The sequence below is a fragment of the Phoenix dactylifera genome, chromosome 13, assembly GCF_051530095.1.
Source record: "Phoenix dactylifera cultivar Ajwa chromosome 13, Ajwa_hap1_PhDact_Kaust_v1.1, whole genome shotgun sequence".
Taxonomy (NCBI): Eukaryota; Viridiplantae; Streptophyta; class Magnoliopsida; order Arecales; family Arecaceae; genus Phoenix; species Phoenix dactylifera.
Genome location: NC_143202.1, coordinates 27,563,815 through 27,585,591, shown reverse-complemented (window position 1 = coordinate 27,585,591; position 21,777 = coordinate 27,563,815). Strand labels below are relative to the sequence as shown.

Here is a 21,777-nt window from a genome sequence, read left to right as displayed (position 1 = left end):
CCTCTTCGTACTCATATCCAGATCACCATCAACATCCACTGTACCATTGTCATAATTTTGAAGACATTTATAACCTTAAACTACACCCATGTGAAGTTTTTATCCAGTAAATTTCTTCACTTCGAATACCTTTCGCCTCTTTCCCAAGACAATCACCAACACACCAAATTCTCAGCCACCCAATCAACAAAGACCAATCCCATGCACAAATCTTAGTGGTTGCATTTTGGGAGTCAAAAAAATGTCCTTGGAGGTCAGATTTTTGTTGTGTTTGCAATTCAGTCCTCTACTTATCAAATAATTGATATCTACCTTCTCTTCTCCATCAAATAGTTAATCACTACCTTTCCTATTCAGTCCTCCACTTATTAAATAATTGATCTCTACCTTCTCTTCTCCCGACCAAGCTTTTGGTCCTCCACTTACCAAGCTTTTGGCCCGTTTCGCTCCCCCTCCTTCTTCGTCTCGTTTTCTCTCGCCGTTATCTCCACCCCACTCTCCTCACGCTTTATAACACCCACTCCCTCTGTCTTTCTCTTGCAGCACACACAATACCCACTTCTCTTTGAGAGAGAGATGGAGAAGTTAGCGGGTTTCACCTCCGGCGCCGCCGCGACGGCGTCGTCGTTTGCGAGTCCGAGGGCGTACAGGCGGGCCCTGGCGGAGACGCCCTGGAGGCTGCGGCGGCGTGCGTGGTCGGTGACGACGACGCACGAGGAGATGAGCCGGGTGCGGGCCCGGTCAGGGCCGGACATGGCGCGGGCTCTGCGGTGGCCGGACCTCGTGGGGCTTGGGCTTGGGGGAATGGTCGGCGCCGGGGTTTTTGTAGCCACCGGCCGCGCCGCCCGCCTCTACGCCGGCCCCGCTGTCGTGGTGTCCTATGCCATTGCTGGGCTCTGTGCCCTCCTGTCAGCGTTCTGCTACACCGAGTTCGCCGTCGACATGCCCATCGCCGGCGGCGCCTTCAGCTACCTCAGGGTCACATTCGGTCCGTATCTCTCTCTCTCTCTCCATCTATAAAAAGATCTCTTTTACAGTTAAATAATGGCTTTTGTTTCCGCTTACAAGATAGAAAAGGGATTTTAAGTTCACTCTAAACGGGAAAAAAAGGATTTAAAACTAGTTTTTCGGTTTTTTATCTTCCTTTTCCCCCTCAAAAACCAGGAAGAACGGCAGTCATTGCTGAAATCTGGGATCAACCTGGTTCTTTAAAGTTTCAACAAGTTATATTTGTTCTCCAAATAAGCGATCCCATTCATAGTTACGCTCTGCTTTCGTTTCTATATCATTCGCCTCTTTCGCAGTGTAATTTGCTATTTATTGGATGTTTTTAAATGCTTTCGTTGCAAAATATCTGAGTTTTTCATAACAATCTGAACCACTGGAACTGTTTCTAAAATTTTTATTTAATATCGTTTGGTTTTGCTCTTTTTACTAGATTTTCTTTTTTATGTTTTCGACATCTCTGTTTTTTCCCCTCATCTCTGTTTAAAATGATTGAATGGGGTCCTCCAGCAAGAACGGATTAGGCGCAATCTTCTGATTTGTTTATCTCTCTCTCTCTCGGTCTCTTTTTGTTTTCAGGGGAATTTGCGGCCTATTTGACAGGAGCGAATCTAATAATGGAATACGTGTTCTCCAACGCGGCAGTGGCGCGGAGCTTCACAACGTATCTAGGGACGGCAATCGGTGAGGACGCGACGGCGCAATGGCGGATCACTGTCTCTGGCCTCCCCCAGGGCTTCAACCAGATCGATCTCCTTGCGGTGACAATAGTTTTGATCATCTCCGTGTGCATTTGTTACAGGTAATCACCGTCGCTTTTTAACACAAGAAGAGCAAGAGATTGGTTGCCTGTCTCAATCGTTAGCTCTGTTCTAGTTGTCACTTGTCATAAGGATGGCGTGGGGTCTTCTTTCACCTTTCCATGCTTCCAATCATCATATTTTTCCTTTGTTTCTTCTGTCTTCAAATCAATCCTTTTACCTTCTATCCAAAATTCCCTTCATCTTTCACCTTTTCTCTTACCTTGGATGGCCTCCCCGTTCTCGCTCAAACAGTCAAAATCTTTATTCCACTCTGGGATCAACAAACTGAGTAACCCGAAAGTTGGCAGCTTTGTGTCTTCACCTTCCCCTGATCTCCTTGGTTCAAAAAGACGGCTCCTTTTTCTGAAAAATTTCATGGTTCTCACTTAGTTCCGCATCTCTTTCAATTGTTCTTCCACTCCGATTAAAACAAATCAAGTAAAAGTTAATTACATGCTACGTTTCTTTTTACCTTCCTTCGAATCATCTCTGTTCAAGGTGGCTCCTTTTTCTATAAAACTGCCATTTCTTTCTTTTTTGCTTTCGAGTATCTCTTTCGTTTTCATTCCTTGTTTTCTATGTCCAACGAATCCTCATAACTTGTTCTGCATCGCAGTACGAAGGAAAGCTCGGTTCTAAACTTGGTGCTGACATCGATCCACATAGCGTTCATCCTGTTTATAATCCTGATGGGATTCTGGAGAGGGGACTGGAAGAATTTCACGCACCCGGCGAACCCGGCCAAGAACCCCGGCGGGTTCTTCCCCTACGGCGTCTCGGGGGTCTTCAACGGAGCGGCCATGGTCTACCTCAGTTACATCGGCTACGACGCCGTGTCCACCATGGCGGAGGAGGTGAAGAACCCCACCCGCGACATCCCCATCGGCGTATCGGGCTCGGTCGTCCTTGTCACTCTTCTCTACTGCCTCATGGCTGCCTCCCTCGCCATGCTCGTCCCCTATGACGCTGTGAGGACCTCCCCTGTGACTCCTCTCTACTGCCTCGTATCCTGACCGTCAAGCCGGCGGTCCCACGGTGCTCTCATTCTGAATCACCGCCGTCGAATCGATCCATTCTTATATCCGAATTTGGATCGATTCTGCGGGCCCAGGTATCTTAGGCGCGTATATTTGCCATAACTCGGTGTTTTTCGTGCTGCAGATAGACACGGAATCGCCGTTCTCAGGGGCGTTCCGGAAATCGGACGGCTGGAGATGGGTGTCGAACGCGATCGGGGCGGGGGCGGGGTTCGGGATCCTGACGTCGTTGCTGGTGTCGATGCTGGGGCAGGCGAGGTACCTGTGTGTGATCGGACGGTCCAACGTCGTGCCAGCGTGGCTCGCCCGGGTCCACCCTTCCACCGCCACGCCCGTCAACGCTTCCGCTTTTCTCGGTACACCTCTGTTTTTTTTGAATTTTTTTATATAAATACCATCCTCAATATTAAATTTGACATGAATACCCTTTTTTTAATAAATATTTACAGATATACTCTTGTCAAATACTTATTTTGCTATCCTATTTTTTTATTTTTATTTTTATATTTATTTTTACATATGTATTCATTCTATCTAACGATGTTAAAAAATTAACGGTTTTAAATTAGAATAACTAAAATATCCTTAATGGGTAAACTTGCAAATAGATCACGATCTCGAAAGAGGGCAGAGACAAAAGTATAATTTTATAATTTTATTTTATTTTTAATTAATATAAATTTGATTTTTCTTAGCATCGTTAGAATAATCGTTATATTAGGGGCATCTGTACAATAACGGAGTTTTACGTAGATATATATGCAAATATTAATTTTGTAAGAATATTCATATAAAATCCGATATTTAGAAGGGTATCCATGCAAAAAATTCTTTTTTTTTTAATCTTTTTTCTTTTCAAAGCTTTAAATTTCGATGAATATACTCTCTCTCTTTTTTTACTCAAAAAAAGCAGTCCCTGGAGTCTAGTGTTAAATTTGGTGGGATGGAGAAAATCTGGTGAAACTTTTTTTTTTTTTCTTTATGTTTAGATGAACTGGAGAAGGTGAAAAGCTCCAGGATTTAGGATTTGGGCTGGGAAATGGTGACGATCAAGTTTGGTTGTGGTCTGTTTTTCTAAATTTTGTTAATTTACTAAATACTGCAAGTAAATACGGTCTTAAATAGATGAATGAATTGAAATTACTGATCATAAATCCTGTAAGTTTTACGTATCATTTAGTAGAAAGAGGCAGGTGAAATTGAAGACAGCATGTACTTTGTTTGGTTCCTAATTAACAAAAAAAAATGAATTATTAGATACAGAAGAAGACGCACAAGCTAGTATTTTTATAAAAACTTGTTCTAATTGGAATTTTTTTATCATGTTACCTATAGAAATTTGATCACTTGAGATTTAAGAATGGCACTGTTATTGCCGGATTCAGCTGGAAGCATTTGGTGAAAGCTATGGCGTACCCAAAAAAAAAAAAAAAAAAAAAGAAGGTTGAAAGCTATGGGTAACTTCCAAATAATTATTCATTATGAAAGTGCTGTCCACTTGTTCTTCAATCTCTATCGCTTGTATACGGTAATAATGTCCTCGAGTTGGCCTCTGGATGTTGATGTTTGAATAGTGAAGGGGCTATTTGAAAATTTCACTAACGGTCAGATGTAGCAAATTTTGCTTTAGTTCTGCTGCTAAATAGCTTTCTTCTTGGCTCTTCCAGGGGTGTTCACGGCTGCGATAGCTCTGATCACTGAATTGGACGTCCTCCTCAACCTCGTGTCCATCGGCACCCTCTTCGTCTTCTACATGGTTTCTAATGCCGTGATCTACCGGCGCTATGTGGTGGTGGGATCCACGAACCCATGGCCCACCGTCTCATTTCTCCTCTGCTTCGCCTTTGCGTCCCTTGCCTTCACCCTTGTATGGCGATGCGCTCCTCCCGGGAGGACGAAGTTTCTTCTCCTTGGTGGGTGCGCCGTGGCGGCCATCGCCGTCCTACATGCCTTCCAAGTCCTTGTGCCGCAGGCTCGAGAGCCAGAGTTCTGGGGGGTGCCATTGATGCCTTGGATACCATCCATATCGGCATTCCTGAATTTGTTCTTGTTGGGTTCTCTTGAAGGGCCATCCTATATACGGTTCGGCTTCTTCTCGGTGATTGCCGTACTTGTTTATGTTCTATATGGCGTGCATGCGAGTTTTGATGCTGAAGAGAATGGTGATCTACTCGAAGTTTGAGATAGCTGGAGACATCCAGAGGAAAACAATGATAATGGAAGCTTCATGGTGTGAAGGAACTGAAGAAGAAAAGTGCCATCTTTTGTTTTGTTCTGTTTAATTACGTTCCGCTTATTTTTCTCCACTTTTCATCTTTTTTTTGATGGGGTTGATGAGGGGGAAGTTAAAAAGGTGGGCGAAAAAGAAATTCTGAGCGGCAAACATGCCAAAGAAAGAGCAAAAATAGGAAGGCTTTATGCATGAAAGCTGTAGCATTGGTGGTTTTCGAATTAATTACATCTATATTGTGTCTCTTTCTGATCATGAAATGAGGATCAACTATTTGTAACTAGTGTTGTTGCTCTTTGGCATTGTGACTTCATAAAAGAGCTCTCTTGCAAAAGTGTTGTTACTCCATGGGAACTTCTTGCTGCTGCGGTGGAAGAAGTCTAATTGTCTGATTCTATTTACTTCAAACAATTTGTCTTCTCCATATTACCATATCTCTAGAGTCAATAATTTTCTATGAGGAACTACTGAACTCAATCACTTACTGCCGTTCCTCAGCAGTTCTCTATTGAGGTCAATTCCATAGAGATACTTGAAACCCAATTGGTTACTTCTAATTACGTAAATCAATAGTTCAAACCGCAGAAATGGCTAGGAGCTTAGCATATTTGTTTTCCTCCTCGTATCTTTATGCTCATCTGCACTATTTAAATTATTTTGTTAACGCGTTATCATAATTGCTAGCTTGTTTTTTTTTCATATATATTTTGTGAGCACATCATATCATGGGATTGGCCGAATCAAATCATGGTGACATTCTATCCGATCAAGATCTAATCTTTGTTTTTTTTTTATCCCCAGTTGCTTTCAAACATGAGATAGCTGCAACCATTTCAATTCTCGCATATGAATCATAACAACAGTCCCAACCCCTCTCCTGCTCATGATCTAAGATTATGAGACCACCATTGCACCAATCCGTAGCCATTTCTGCTGCAAAATTGCGACAAGAGACGAGAGAGGAGAATTGCGGCCCCCACCAAATCCATGCACTTCCATTCCTCTGTCCGGGGGTCGGCAGTATTAAGATGATAACAACAAATCCACCACGCTTTATGCTACCATCATCTCGCGATATCTTTTTTAAAGCAATGGTCAAATCGCAGGGCAACCCTTCTTTCCCACCCTCCTACCTTCTTTCCACCATCCAATCCCAGAGGTGGCAAACATGGACGTCACTAATGAGACCAAGGAGATAGGATGCAAGAAAATTTGAATAACTCCTGCATATCTATCCATTGTGGAAGAAGTTAAACATAGGGGCTAGACTTGCTTTAGCATCAAACTAGATCACTTTGCCAATGGTACATATCCTTCTCATGTGGTTGCAAATAGTTCACAACTTGACTAAATAAGTAGTGCAAATCCATAGTTCACAACTTGACTAAATAAGTAGTGCAAATCCAGGCTAAACAAAAGTCTTCCAAATTAGATTGCTTTATTCCATATCTCAGCTAACCACTTTATGTCCCTTTTGGTTTCCATTTACCTCCATTGTCATCACTCATCTGACTACTAGCTAGTGAGTGCTTTCTAAGCATCAACAATGGAGATAAGGATTGGCTATGGGATATTGGGAGACAAAAGATCGCTTCTTATCCTACTCTAAGTTCATTGCCTACTTGATGGGTGGAAAGCAATTAAAAGGGTTAAGCCTCGCTAGATTCGGCTCTCTTAAACCAAATCTGCTCCACTTTCTTGCATTCCTTTTTGTCAAAGAATATGCACTCCACTCCTTTTCCTAGCATTCTATAAGCCTCTCCCCCTGATGACGAACTGAGAGGGAAAAGGGCTATTGTTGATGCAGAACGGAGACGGGACAGGGCTATTGTGGTGATAGATCAGAGAAAATAGGAGAAAGGGGAAGGAAGAAAGGAGGAGAAGAAGAGAGGAAGGGAGAAAGAAGAAGGAGAAGAAGGAAAGAAGGAGAAGAAGGAAAGAAGGAGAGGGAAAAGAGAGAGGAGAAGAGACGCGGGGGAAGAAATTCTTAATTCACTTCATTAAACCCTAATCACAATGAGAGTTTCCTATTTATAGGGGCCTAAACAAGACAATTAATATAAAACTCTTTACACAAAAATATTTTCCAATAAAGCCCAAAATAACACAAATAAAACCCTACAACAATAAAATGCAAACAAGCTCAGAAATAAAATAAAATAAAAATGCAAATAAGATGGTGGACTAGACGGGTGAATGATCAGCTCCGATATCCCCATCTCCTCTCTTGGCCTAGAGGATTCAGCCTAGGCCACATTGAGTTTGCCAAGAAACCTAAAAGATGGTGATACGTAGGTTGGGCCTCATCCATGTATTGTGGCTTAAATATTAGTAGAAAGTGAATATATATTTCATGCCATCATCCATTGAATCACTCAGTAAACTCTGTTGATGTGTTAGTATTACGGATATATATACATGGTTCTTTAACAGTGGAGTGCCACCTCTCTGCCTTGGGCTGGGAACCTGTCCCTAGAATGCGTTTAGGCAGAAAGGTGTCAACTAGCAGACCCAAGTCCTTCTGACTAGGTTGGGTTTAAGTTAGACTCATATGAATCGACTCTAGCCAGATTTGGACCTACATTAGGTTGTGGCCCATGCCACATACTAGGGTTGGGCTTCTAGCTCATTGCCCATTCTCTCTCTGAAGTCAAAGATTTGGATACCCTAAAAAGATTTGGAATGCGATTGCAATGTATCAAGTTATCGAATAGGCTGGAAGGGTGGGTCCTCACGGGCCATGGATCAAAGAGGGAGAGAAAAGGTTGGCCAGATTCATGCAACATGGAAAGCATGAGAAAGGAGGCAATTGATGTGATATGGTATCTCCTTAAAAAATACATTTTGTGAACCGTTCATTAACCTTCAGGCACCTAAGTCCGTAAGCAATCCAGTCCTCATGTGAAACTTTAATTGGCATCAATATTCTACATTTATTGGGGAATTAATGGGCAGTAAATCCTCGTACCTAGCTTAACAGATATCTAGAAAAAATTGCAGAAACACCTGTTCAAATTTAGGTTAGTTTTCAAAAGTTTAGGAAATGTTAATTAGTTGCCAAACTTTAGATTTATTGCAATGTGGCGTAATTATCTATCTCCATTACAAAACGTTATCATGTAAGTGTCATTTGATAATCAAACTTTAATAAAATTTGAAAACGGTCATTTCTAATAAGTTAGCAAGCATTTCTTCTCTTGACATGAATTGAAGAGGGGGAGCTGCATGCAAACACGGGCCGCTTTGAGATCTGAATGGCGGAGGATGGGACCTTTGGAAATCTTGCAGGTGGTTAGATGATAAAAGTTAGAGCACTTTGAGATCTATGCAGACGGATGTGATAAAGATGGATGCTTTGAGATCTGTGCTGGGGCAAATGAATAATATAAGATGAGCCTTTTAAGATCTGTGCAAGTAGATGGATAATAGAGAATATATCTCTTTTGAGATCTGTGCAGATGGATGAATGATAGAGAACATAGTGCTTTGGGATCTGTGCAAGTAGATAGATAATAGAGCTTAGAGTGCTTTAAGATATACGTATGTGGATGAATGCTAGAGCATTGAGCATTTTAAGATATATATAGATAGATGGATGACAGAGAATAGAGTGTTTTGAGATCCGTATGGATGACTAGGCTATATTACAATAAAAAATAAAATTTTAGTAGTTAATTAAAATTTTTAAATATTTAGATCTAAATATAAATAGCCTAAATTTGATAGAGTGTTTTTGTAATCTTTTCGCATTCTAAGATGGTTAAATAGGTATCATGTAATAAGTTCTTGACCATATTTGAACATTGTTTGGTCACGCTGCCTGCCACTTAACGGTAATACCTTCCAAAGACAGGGGGGTATTTGTAGTAAATCCTTTCAATTTTTGAACTAGTACCTGCAAGCCGCTTGACGAGATTAGTTTAAAATTAGTGCTTGGTATTATTTTATGCAAGATCCTAGACAATAATTATTATATTTCAGTCCTCAACTTTTTGGATCAGCCGGGTTCGACCGACGTCCTGTTTTGCCCTCGCGTTCGTCCCGCTTCCTCTACGCTTTCCCAAATCCCGAGCTTAGGGTTTCTGACCATCTCGAAGAGATTTGGGCGTCTTCGCGTCTTGCCTCGTGCTCCCCTCCCTCGCCGGCTGCCAGGCGGGATGGGCCGCCACTTCGAGACGGAGGCGGTGCGCTTACGATCCTCCTATTGTGAGATTTTTGAGCTCCATTCTATTTAATTTTTGTTATTTAATGGAATTATTTTTCAGCAGACACAGCAAAGGTGATAGCTTGGTAGTTTCTTTGTTGAGGTAGAATTTCTGATTGCTATTTAGTGCAATTGATGGGAACTTTGTTGGATCGAGGAATTTATTGTGTTTAATTTCTAAATGGATGCCTTCGGATAGCTTTTAAACTAGTGAATAAGACCCCGTTTGGGGGAGTTGTTGACAGTAGAGTTTTTGAAAGTAGAGCTTTTATAAAAAACTATTTGTTCTTTAGTAACTACATTTTTAAAGTGTCGTGCCACTTTAATATATATTTGGTAAACAAATTGAGAAAGTACTTGGTATGACAAAATGACCATAAAAAACATTACATAGTATTATACAATAGAGCATAGCAAAATATAATATGTATTAATATTTAAATATATGATATAGTATAATATTATTATAATGTAAAATAATATTATTATAATATAGTAATATAATATTGTATATTGTAGAATAATAATTTAATATAATATTAAATTATTTAACATAATATATTAATGTATTATGATATAATATAATATAATATTTTATTTATAGTATAATACAATAATAAAGATATAAAATATTATAATTATTAGCATAAATTAATTTTTCAAAATATAATAAATTTTCTAGCTAGGTAATAAAATTGGTTAAATAATAATTAAAGGGACATTTTGTGTAATTGTTATATTTTATCACGGGTATTTTGGTCAAAAAAATAGCTTCTCGACTGGGTCTAAAAGTGCTTTTCCGAAAAGCTTTAAAATGGAGCTTCTTTCAAAAAATTATTTTTAGCTTTCTAGAAAAGCTAAAATAGCTTTTCGAAATTTTTACCAAACACCCCTATTTCTTCTAAAAGTGCTTTTGGAAGGGCAGAAAGTACTTTTTGGCCCTTCAAAAGCTCCCCCAAATGGGGCCTAAGACTTATGCTAATGATATTATAAGACTCCATATTTCAATAAATTTCGTTGCAGTCTTGGGTTGAGTTCGGTCGATGCATAAACTGAATGACTTTTGCAATTCTGATAATTTATCTTTTCTTTTTACATTATAAACTTCGATTGTTTTTCTTCAATCAGACCTAAGATGCATAATCTTTTTTTGATGGAAGGGGAGATAAGGGTGAGAAATAGTCCACCCCAATCACCCAGTATTATCATAAGAATGTATAATCTTGAGGCAAGAGTCAAGCTGCAAATGCTTAGGTTGCAGCTATGTGGAAAAAAATGGCATTTTTGTCGGTGGGAGCTATAAAAGGTGGCAGCTTCGTCAAAAATGAGATGATAATTTCTTTGTTTAGGTAGAATTTTGGCTTGCTTTTTAGTGAAATTGATGGAAACTTTGTTGGGCTGATGGATTGGCTATGATTGGTTTCTAAATTGATGCCTTTGGGTTATGAAACCCATTTTTAAGGTAATAAAATTCCATTGTCTAGTTGAATTTCTTCAGACTTTTTGATTTCATTATGTTAATTTAACTTCAATTATGCTGAGAGTGTATAGTTTTTTAGGTTTGATTATTTATCTTTTTTGAAGGATAAACTTTGGTTACTTTTCGTGGACCCAACTAAAGATGCAGCAATTGAAGGTAAGAATCAAGCTGCAAATATTTCGATTGGAATGCTGCACAGTCTGCTGAGATGACAAGGATCAAATGGTTTTGAATAAGCATGGAAAGATGAAAAAGGGTTGCATATATGAAGCTTATGGGTTAGGACCGGCCTTTAATAGAGGATAAAGTGAGCGAAGCGATTAGCTGATTCGGAACTTGGGGTTTCTTCTATTACATTAGTGACTAGAAGTTTCTTTATTAAAAATCAGTTGGTACATTAAAAGTTAGGATCTCTGTGGGTGGTGGCAGGAGTAGGGGTGAGTGGTTTAGCAAAGATCCACAAAAAAAAAGGTACAGTAAAAAAACAGAAGGTTCGAACATTAGTCTGTGACAAATTTCCACAAGAAAAAAAGAATGAATTTTCTTAAATGAAAGGTAATATTGATTGAAAGATGTTTTTGTGCATAAGGTTCCCGCCACTGCAGGATCTAAAAAAGGTCAAATGTACACAACTTTATTTTTACATATGGAGAGATTGTTTCTATGTTTCGTGATACCCATGTCAGAATGGAGCAACCTTACCATTGCGATATTGATTGAATAAAAAAAAAAGAATGGTTTTCGAAATGTCTTTACAGCTTGGTGAAATATTGTGGAAACCTTGCTGAAGTCTGATTTTATTTCTGAAAGATGATTGTACGTGAATATGTTTGAATTTTGTTGATGATATAGAGCTTGATGATTGTTCTTTGAGTATAAGTTCATACGAGCAAGTGGTTTTGATCTTATGAGAATGTCCAGATTATATAGATTTAATGTTTGTTGAGGTGGAAAGATCATTATTCCCTAGCATATTTATTTAACAAGATTTGTCCTATTATTGCTAGACAACCTTTTACACACTCTCAAGCTTAGAGTCATATTAACATGATTAAAGGTCCATCACAGTATGACAACCGGAGCTCAAGTATCACATGGGTTAAGAAAACTTGTACTTGATGAAAGAATTGTATAATCACAATTGCTGACGACCCTATTACAGGCATGACAGTAAAAGTCAGAATAAGGAGACAAGATGTGTCCTTCATCCTTGCACAAGAAGATGATGCATCATGGAGCTGCCAGTGAAAAATCAGTAACCATACATTGTATTGGTTACAAAGTCTAAAGTTTGTACATGATTGGGACATAGTTGGAGGGATTTGAGTCAAGATGGTTGCTGATCCTGAGAAGCCAGACGAAACTCTTATCATATAGAATGTGATTTGCCTGGGAAAAATGGAAAAAAAGGAAGAAGGAAAGAAAACTTGTGTCAACTACGGACTGCTTGTCAACTAGAGTAGAGGACTAATTGGCCCATCAAGTTGATGTGGGGCGTATGAATGATAGGAATTCTATTTGGTGCCTCTTAAACAAGAAGCAGCGAGTAAAAAGAAAAAAGGTTCTCTTGGTTACGATCTCTCTTTCAGAAAGCAATCCTACACTTGCCTAGCATGAGTAAAATATTTAGATTTATGTGATTTAGTTTAGTAATCCTTGCATAAATATGTGTATGTCTACAGATGCAGTTTATGTAGGGATAGATTCAAATCTTGAATGATGTTTTGGATAACTATGATTGTATAAATTATTCATGAAAACATTGTTCCTTATACTGGAGAAGGCCGGGATAGTATTAAGCATATAAACATTCTTTCATGCAAATTTTCATAGCGTATGATCCAATTGTTGTTATCGTATCTTTTGCCCTCTTTTCTTGTTATTTTTCTTGCTGAATGTTCTGTGCAGATGCATATGTGTGAGCGATCCAATTACAAGATTCTAATATCTCTTAGTTATCTTAAATCTTCTAGATCGGTGATCTTTTTATTTTCCACTTTTAGCCTTTAATAAGAGGCACCACATGATCTTCTATCAAATAAAAGGAAAAAAAGATGCGCCACTAGAACATTAGCCTGCATTCTTCTATGGATAGGCACAGTCACACTTTCTAGCTAGTTGTAGATTTCTACACATTTTTATGGATATATTTCGTCCTCAGTCACATGTAATGGTGTTGCCCTATGCTACATTTAGATTACTGTAATTCATCTGGTCACCATCTCTGGAAGCAGATTCCGTTTGCTTTCTACTGATTTTCAAATAATAGTATTATTTTTTTTTGGTAAATATAATAGTATTATTTATGCATTACTTAACTTACCACTACCATTTCTGGTACTCTTCACTGATTCAACTAGTGTGTCAGGTAATTTTGCGTTAGTCATGGCCCCAAAATAATATCAACCTGTTGTAGGACAATAAGGGTTAGGGGCTACCTACATGCAATGGCGGATCTTGAGGCAAATGCATAGGTTATGAAGGAATTTGTTGCAGGCTGTCTAGACTCCAATATTAGGACAGTTAATAGGAAATTAAGACTTGAAATTTACTCTTTTTATGGTGTCCTAGATGTTGGAGGATGAACCAAACACAATCTAGAGCTCTCATAATATTCAGATATAAATATATAATCATAATAGATTAAATAATGCACACATATTATATATGCAAAATGTTTTGAATTTTTTAATCAAAATAAAGAAGTATATATATATATATATATATATATATACTTCTTTTCATGAAAAGGGAGGCAGTTAAGCCACCCAACTTTTATTAAAAATTGCAAGTAGTGGTGCAGTCAACATTGGTGGTGCTGATTATGAGCCTTCAGATAAAGGTCAGCTTGTCTTGGTTGATACTAACATTATCAATGTATTGGGATTGCAAGATCTCCTTCATCTATGTGCAAAAGGAAGTTCATTGTGTTAGGGAGGAGCCTTCCATGGTTTAGCTTTTCAAGATGATATGCTCAGAGATGTCCTCACATGTAACATCCTCATCAACCTGTACTCCAAATGTGGCCATGTCGAATCAGCTCGTCATGTGTTTCGTAGGATGCATATCCAGAGTAAAGTTTCATGGAGTACCATGATTGCTGGACATACCCACTACAGAGTGGACAGAAAGGCACTGAAGCTTTTCTTGCAGATGCATCGAGGAGTGGCACCACTTAGTGAATTTACTCTATCAAGTGTCCTCTGTGCATGTGCTGCCTGATCTGCTGTTATCAATAGTAAACAGTTCAGACTGCAATGGGTTCCAAGTTGTTTGCTGGAACTGCAGTTCTTGATTTTTTTTTTTTTTTTTGCAAAATGTAATACGATCAATGATGCATTCTGTGTTTTTGACAAAATTCCAAAAAAAAAATCATCAGTCACATGGAGTTCATTGGTAGCAGGGTATGTGCAAAATGATCTTCATGAGAAGGCCTTGAGGTTATTCTGTAAAGCACAGCAGATTGGAGTGGAGTTGACACAGTATACACTATTGATGCCTTTCTGGCCACTGCTCTTATTGATGTCTACTCCCGGCGTGAACATGTAGAGGAGGCTTACTTTTTGCCAAAATGGAAGACAAGGGCATGTTTGTGGTATGCAATGATTGCTGGTTGTTCCAGGCATGCTTGATTCTGTGAAGCCATGATACTTTTTGAGAAAATGCAGCAGTATGGGATGCACCTAAATGAAGTTATATCTCAGTGCTCTCTGTTTGCAGCCATGTCGGTTTAGTTGAAAAGTGCTGTCATTACTGGGATCTGTTGATGAGATAATTTTGGTGCACCCAATGTCCACTATTCTTGCATGGTTGACATTCTTGGTCAGGCTGGTCAGATTGATGAAGCTTGGGAATTGATTCAAAGAATGACATTTAAGGCTACTGCCTCTATGGGGGGATCCCTGCTCAGTTCATACAGGATCCATGGAAATCTCAAATTGCCTAAAACTGTGGCTAAGCATCTTTTTGAGCTTGAACCCAATAATGTGGGAAATCATGTTTTGCTTTCAAATATATATGTTGTGAATATAAAATGGGGGACGTTGCAATGGCAAGCATGCTTTTGAAAGATATTGGTGCAAAAAAGGAGACGAGGAAGAGTTGGATGGAAGAAAAGGGCAAAGTTGAAATTTCTGTTGTTGGAGAGAGTAACCACACCAGAGTTTGTCTTAGAAAGCTGAGTATATATGATCTTATAAAGCTGTTGAAGCACCACAATGAGAAGTTGGCACTTGCTTTCGATCTCTTTAGCTTGCCTTCTGGGATGCCAATCAGGATAAACAAGAATCCTAGAGTCTGTGGAGACTGCAGTTTTTATATAAAGTTCACATCCTCAGGGACTGCTGATAGGGAGAGTCAGGGATGCTAATCGATTTCATCATTTCAGGGATGGGATTTGTTCCTGCAGGGACTTCCGGTAATAAGGAAACTTCACTTTTTTGGGGAACTATCAGCTAGATTCTGGTATCATTTTTTTTTTATTTTGTCATACGACTCATATCTTCCTCCATGCGCATGACCATGCCTCATCTTTTTGTCCTGATATATGGATCAGCACATCCACTGATGGGTTTGTCTTATGCATCGGTGAGAGACTGGCCAAACTCGCCATTTTATAGGTAAGTTATGTTCCTGCAGGATAATCAGGTGTGAAGAATGACCATTTGTTTTTGATGATATTACTTTTGTCTGTCGCTGGACCATGCCGAAATTATTCTGTTGATAAGTTATGTTCCTGCAGGATAATCAGGTGTGAAGAATGACCATTTGTTTTTGATGATATTACTTTTGTCTGTCGCTGGACCATGCCAAAATTATTCTGTTGATAAGTTATGTTCCTGCAGGACAATCAGGTGTGAAGAATGACCATTTGTTTTTGATGATATTACTTTTGTCTGTCGCTGGACCATGCCGAAATTATTCTGTTGATAAGGTTATCATTCAGCTGACAGGTAGGTGGTGTGGCCTCCGCTTTCAGGATGTCTGACCTTATTAATGCTTCTCTGGAACCATATTGAAGCACACTTAGAGATGGGTTCTTAATGAGATTTTTAATTGAGTATTGCTGAAGACTGGGAAATGGAGCATGGATGTGCTATTTGGATGGTCATGCACGAAGTGAAAAAGTTTATCTCATAATAATTAGAATTATCATATATCATATCAATTGAGCATTCCGCTCTTCAGTTTTAATTGCAGAATTCATTGCACCTGAATAAGGGAGCAAGATTCCAACTGCCACTTGCACTAGCAAGATAAAGAGCAAAGTTTGTCATGCTATGATGAGGGACATCTGACCTGATCTGTGCTCAAGTTTGCCCCTGTTGACCATAAGTCTAGCTACCTCATCTTTATCAAAAGTTTGGCCTAAAAACAACAGTAAAATCTCACACAAGCGGATTGGTAGGCTGATAGTTTGACATTTTGATTACTTTTCCTGTCCTCTATTTCCCTGTAATGCTTATTATTAAAGAATGCGATCATCTTGAACGACGAAAGTTCGGCTTCACACTATTTCTCATTTTTTTGCTCATTTATTTATTTTAAAGTTATGCCAATGAGGTTTTTTTGGGGAAAAGAAAAAGATCTTTGTAACTATTCTATTGCCTGATTTCAATGTTAAGGTGTAATCTCCTCATGAATCTTAATCATATGTTGGCATGTTTGTTCCAGTCAAGGTGTTCAACAGTCATTAATCTTGATTTTTGCTGCCTCTATTGATACGGATGCTGATTGCAATTTGTTTTCATCCTTGATCGCCAAATGCTGATTGCAATTTGTTTCCATCCTCGATCACCAAAATGCTATCCACATCAAGCACTGGTCTTGAGTTTCTACCTGCTCAAATTGAACATGCTATTTCATGGACAGTGACACATGCCGCATGGTCCACCATCCACCTTTTCTCATGTTACTCGCTGCTGTCCACTTGCTGATGAGCAACTGGAGGTGATGCCATGAATAAAATGCGGACAGATGGATGACACCGTTGCTTGCACCTCCCCCTCCACGGAACAGAATTTTCTCAATTCAATGATGCAAGCTCAACTGGTCTAAATGGTAACATGAAATTACACAGATGCTATGGGTACTTATGATCATCATCTGGGATTATGGGATCTTTCTGTTTCATTAATATATTTCATGCATTAGGCTAAACCAAAATGAAGAATTTCTCTCAGCTTTCACTGTCTGCTAGTAATTAATCTCAGGCTTTACTTCATGGTCCACTTTCTCTGCTGCTAAATTTGTTTCTCAGAATGCGCTGTGAAATAGGAAAAACTGGGCTGGAGAACTATGCAGGGACATGGAAAGGTGGAATAACTCATTTGAGGTCTGCTGAAGAAAAAGATGACCTGTCATCGGGTCAGCCATTTTTGGTGGACCATGCTTGCAGGTAGGGTTGATGAAGGCAGCGACTTCTTGAAGAAAAGATGTGGACGGGGCATATCATAATAAGCAGTTCGTAGGGCCCAGGGAATTCGTTGCTTCAGAGATTGGTGGGTGTATCATTTGAGACATCATCATCTTCAAATGCAGGTCTATCTTGCTGTGATCCCTCACCGTGCGCTCTTCATCGTGTCAAGAGTCATATCTGTCCTCCAAACATGACCTCAGGTACTCTCCCTTTGACTCCATTGTCTGAAATCCGAACTCTTATTTGTAGCAAGAGATACTCTTTTGGAGATGCATGGGGAATTAGTGGTTATTATTGCCATTTAGTGAATCATTTCAGCAGGACAGGATTTAGTGCCAGGGAACATGATCCTTGGTAGTCTGTGCATTAGTTTGCTTAATTTTTTGAATCAAAGTATGAATGCTCAGGTGTTGATGTGTTAGATTCGTGCCATTTGGATAACGTGTTTAACTGTCAAGATTAAATTAATATAGCAGCACATGGATCATTGTTTTATCAGCAGACAGGAAATCTTTCTGTTGATACGGTTCCATTAATCATCCCGCAAACTTGATGATCCTTGCAATCATTCTTATGTATTCCTTTGAGATGAATCCTATTTGCCTCCTTCTAAATGGTGGTAGCCATCTTTTGGTTTCTTTCTTAGCTTCTTAGCTGTACTGCCACACTGTTACGACCCAAATTAATATTCCAAAGGCATCTACCTCACATGTAAAGCTTGGTCCTTAAATAGTCGGCTTTGTAAAAGATCTTGATAGTTTTCACTCTATTCTACCCAGGTAGCCCTTTCTTTTTGATGGCTCATGTTGGTCTTACTGAGTAAACCTTTCTCTTTACAGCTATTAGCCGATAGCTTTTACCCCATGTACCATTTCCACAGGTCTCCCCTGTGTAAATTTGAAACTTAGCTATTAGTGTGGACAATAATACTGAATGTTCAGAGGAGACAGGTCTCCAGAGCTTGGTTCTGAAGTCTAAACTAATGAGAATCCAGCTTATTATACTTGAAAACTGTTGCCCATTGTGTCTGAACTTGTCTCCAAGCCATTAGCCAAAGCAACTTTCTCACATCCTTTGGGGGGTGTGAGCCCACTTGCCACACGAAATTAGGCTTTTCTTCCCAAGAAACAGAAAGGAGACCAACCACAAGTATAGAAATAAAAGCAAAGGACATCGAAATCCCCAGATGTCTTTTCTTTCATTCTTGCTTGCCCCCCCACCCCCCCCTGATATTTCTTTCATATCATGGTCTTCACTGTACCCATGCACCAGAACCCACCCCCAGTACACCACGATTCACTTCACAGACACCATCAGAGATCACCAGATGACGAAGCAGAATAACTAGGAAAAGTAAAATGGAATAAAAATCTCATTACATTTCTTTTTATTTTTTTTTCCTTCAAAAAGATTACAGGTTAACAAAGTTATTGGGCCATGCTTCCCTCCCTGCCAAAGTTATTGGGCCCCACACATATCTACTCCTTTCCAAGCTGATGTTTCCTGAGACCTGACCCCATCCCTTGACAGGCCCTGTACAGTGGATTTCCTGAGAGGAAATGAAAAGAAAACGGAGATTGCCCGGAAAACCAGGGATTTCTTCCCTCCCTCCTTCCGTCCCTCCTTTGTTTTTTCTCCCAGCTCCTCTTCTCGTCCATCTCTTCCTGTGGTTCCCTCACAAGTCAATCAGAACGTCACTTGGGAGAGGAGGGGATTGGTTGGTGGGATTTGAGAACATAGACTCAGAAGTCAGATCTCCTCTCTTTCTCTCTCTTTCTCCTCATTTCATCTCCTCCACCAATACTTTTAAGCTTTCCTCGAAGAGCCCATCCTGTAATATAACAAGCAAACCATTAAGCTACAACAGTGCAATCCATCACCTTAAACAAAAGTGGTAGTCACTCTTTTCTTAGACTTCCTGCTGACCAATTTGTACCCCCCCGCGGCTATGGTTGGGGGCTGGGGGCACTGGGGCTCTGGTCTGTTAAGCATGGTTCTGGTTGCACCGGCTGTGGCTCCGGCGAGTTCGGCCCGCATTCCAGATTCACGCCAAATAATCTCAGCCGCTTCGAGGTAACCGGTGCTGCTTTCTCCACTGATCCATCTCCTGCAATTGGATAAAGTTCATGAGTTACATGCTTGCTCTTTGATTCAGTAGTCACGATGCTTAAATCATGGCTATATCACCACATCTACCTGCATGAAGAAGACAGTCTTGTTGCTCTGAGCTAAGGTACCAGTAGGAACTGGAGGCTGCTGCTGTGCAGTACACGGGACTCCAGGGTACTGCAGCATTGGGCCTGGCCATGGTGCGAGCCGGCGTAGCTTCGGGATCACCGCGGCGCCTGCAACCAATGTAGAGGCGGTCGCCGCCGTCCCGCAGGCGCTCGAAGAGGACCACGTCGCCCACGTCGAGCCGTTTCTCCCTGACGAAGCGGCTCCAGCCCTTGGTGAGCACATAGCTTTGGCTGCTGGTCCAGTAGGAGTAGCGGAACCGCCATGACTTGCCTGACTCAATATCGTCGAAGCTCAGATGCAGGCCCTTCTCGCCCGAGTCTCCGGCGAGGGGGAAGTACTTCTCGGCATGCTGCTTGGGAATGACCAGCCTGTTGAGCTTGCCCACATCACTTGGGGTGAGGGGCTTCTCAAACATGCGCTCTCTCTCGTACTCATACTGGTAGTAGTGCTGGGGCTGGTCATGGCGTGGGTTCATAGGTGGCTCCCAGGACCAAGCTTGTGGGGGATGGTAGTGCGTAGAGTTTATCGGCATTTAGGACTTCCGGAATGGAGTTTAGAGTCTTGCAGGGCAGGGAAGAGAACGGAAGAGAGGAGAAAGGAGGAGAAAAGGAAGGGTATGGAAAGTTGGCGGTGGAAATGGTGGTGATGATGGTGTTGGTGTTGAGAAGCATGGAGATATTATTGCTATGCATTTATAACCTATCGAGAAAATTTTCAATTTATGGTTAGGACAAAATGCCATGAAACTAGACAGATATGTTTACTTGCACATGAGAGAGAGAGAGAGAGAGAGAGAGAGAGAGAGGGAGAAGGGGGGCCTGGTTCAATTGATCTGAACATATGATATGAGAGGTGTATATTTTTTAACTTGGGTGGACAGGAAGAATCGATGGTTTAAAGTTCCTAAAGTTACTATATTTTAGTGAGTTTGATGAGGAGTGATAAGGTGGTGGTGCTAAAAAGTGAGTGCTGTCATTGTGGCCTCATCACAGCCATCCAGGGGTAGAAGACCATGAAAAACTCTCGTCTACAGACATTTTAGCTGGTACGTTTGACTCGTAGGAGTCAGATTTTCTTCTGCATTGGAAGACAACATAAGTCCTGCTGAGATAGATATACATCCCTATTATAGTGCCCTCCTGATTCTCTTCTCTTCATTTTATCTATTTACTGTAGAGTTGGAATCAATTCACTCACATCTGGAGAGTGGTTTAGATGCCTGACAGGCACCACACACACATCCTAATATTGAATGCTACCAATCGATAGAGGTTATGTTTGGCAAAGTTATGTGGCTGTTTGCATCTGTTAGACTTTCAAAACACTCCAATGGTGTATCAAGCCATTGTTGGATTTGCTTTTCCTTCAGTTTTACCCATAGTGTAGAAATTCATGACTGCACCTGAAGCAACAAACGGTTTTTGACTAGAAGTTTTGGACCCAAGCTTAACTAGTCAACCCATATAACCTAGTCTTCTAGATTCCTACTGCGGTTCGGGTAGGTAATTAGGGTTAGGTTTGGTTGGTTTTCTGTCCATTACTTGAAACAGTTTCAATCTTATCTCGGGACATAAATCCCGGAAAACGATTAGTATCACATAGATCTTGACCGAATAGAATTAGCATCCATCCAACTCCAACCCTTGTTGTTGAGCATTATGAACTAGGTGTCACAATCATAAGGTGGATGCAGAAGTCAGAGTTATGTTCTAATGTTTTAACTACTTGTGGCCATGACTTTGTTATTTACCAACCTTTTTATCTTCTTGTTTCTTTCTTGGGGGGCATGCGTAGGACTTCTCAGAGTAGTCCATCCTGCTGCTAATCCTACTCTGGCGTACCTGATTTCAGAATTCCGGTGCTATCTGGCACTAGATAAAAATAACTTTTTCAGAACCCTAATATCAGGGGTTATCTTTAGGATTCGTTTGATTCGCGGAAAAAAAAAGAGAAGAAAAAATATGGTCAACAAAAAAAAAAGAAACTTCTTGTTTGAAATGGAAAAGTAGCATTTTTAAGGGAATAAGATTTCATATTTTATAGAAAAGAAAAACTCACGGAAAATATGAAAAAGTTGCTTTTCCACCGGTTGGAAATTAGGGCTCTTTTTTTTTCTTCCCAAAAGTATCTTTAAATCATCAAAATTCATAAGTAAGATCTTTTTCTTTATTAAAGATATAATAAGTATTTTATACAACTTTTCAGAAAAGTAAATGATCAACCAAACATGTTAAAACTATTTTTCTAGACATCATATTCTTAGAAATTATTTTTCTAAAAAAAATATTTCAATGAGAAAATTTTTTTCTTCCACGAACCAAATAGGTCCTGAAATATAATATAAGTATAAAAAATTTAGGTG

The 21,777-nt window shown here is 39.9% G+C and overlaps 2 protein-coding genes and 1 pseudogene across 4 annotated transcripts; 2 read left to right on the top strand and 1 right to left on the bottom strand.

Moving 5' to 3' along the window:
• Positions 1 to 389: 389 nt before the first annotated feature.
• On the top strand, positions 390 to 5,355 carry LOC103703117 (cationic amino acid transporter 7, chloroplastic-like). The gene is made up of 5 exons (XM_008785835.5): positions 390 to 988; positions 1,585 to 1,807; positions 2,425 to 2,776; positions 2,970 to 3,201; positions 4,513 to 5,355. The coding sequence occupies exons 1-5, from the start codon at positions 577 to 579 to the stop codon at positions 5,025 to 5,027; spliced, it is 1,734 nt and encodes a 577-aa protein (XP_008784057.3). The 5' UTR covers positions 390 to 576; the 3' UTR covers positions 5,028 to 5,355.
• A 5,368-nt stretch (positions 5,356 to 10,723) lies between these two features.
• Positions 10,724 to 17,675, top strand: LOC148700309 (pentatricopeptide repeat-containing protein At5g04780, mitochondrial-like; annotated as a pseudogene). Its single transcript, XR_015972617.1, has 4 exons — positions 10,724 to 10,741; positions 10,864 to 10,915; positions 13,524 to 15,176; positions 15,398 to 17,675. The product of XR_015972617.1 is annotated as a pentatricopeptide repeat-containing protein At5g04780, mitochondrial-like (transcript).
• An 829-nt stretch (positions 17,676 to 18,504) lies between these two features.
• Positions 18,505 to 20,212, bottom strand: LOC103703234 (B3 domain-containing protein Os11g0156000). Of its 2 annotated transcripts, XM_017841824.5 has the most exons (3): positions 19,374 to 20,212; positions 19,104 to 19,284; positions 18,506 to 19,008 (listed from the first exon to the last, which is right to left on the bottom strand). In XM_017841824.5, the coding sequence occupies exons 1-2, from the start codon at positions 19,945 to 19,947 to the stop codon at positions 19,124 to 19,126; spliced, it is 735 nt and encodes a 244-aa protein (XP_017697313.1). In that variant the 5' UTR covers positions 19,948 to 20,212; the 3' UTR covers positions 18,506 to 19,008; positions 19,104 to 19,123. The 2 variants fall into 2 exon arrangements, with proteins under 2 accessions (XP_088565811.1, XP_017697313.1); XM_088709685.2 differs by having other exon boundaries at positions 18,505 to 19,284.
• Positions 20,213 to 21,777: the final 1,565 nt, after the last annotated feature.

Bases quoted from the DNA above. Each gene is read 5' to 3' on its own strand.
- LOC103703117 (XM_008785835.5), top strand. From the start codon at position 577: ATGGAGAAGTTAGCGGGTTTCACCTCCGGCGCCGCCGCGACGGCGTCG. The intron at 989-1,584 runs GTCCGTATCTCT...TTTTGTTTTCAG, and splicing joins CTACCTCAGGGTCACATTCG to GGGAATTTGCGGCCTATTTG. The intron at 3,202-4,512 runs GTACACCTCTGT...TGGCTCTTCCAG, and splicing joins CAACGCTTCCGCTTTTCTCG to GGGTGTTCACGGCTGCGATA.
- LOC103703234 (XM_088709685.2), bottom strand. From the start codon at position 19,947: ATGCCGATAAACTCTACGCACTACCATCCCCCACAAGCTTGGTCCTGG. The intron at 19,285-19,373 runs GTAGATGTGGTG...ATCCAATTGCAG, and splicing joins AGACTGTCTTCTTCATGCAG to GAGATGGATCAGTGGAGAAA.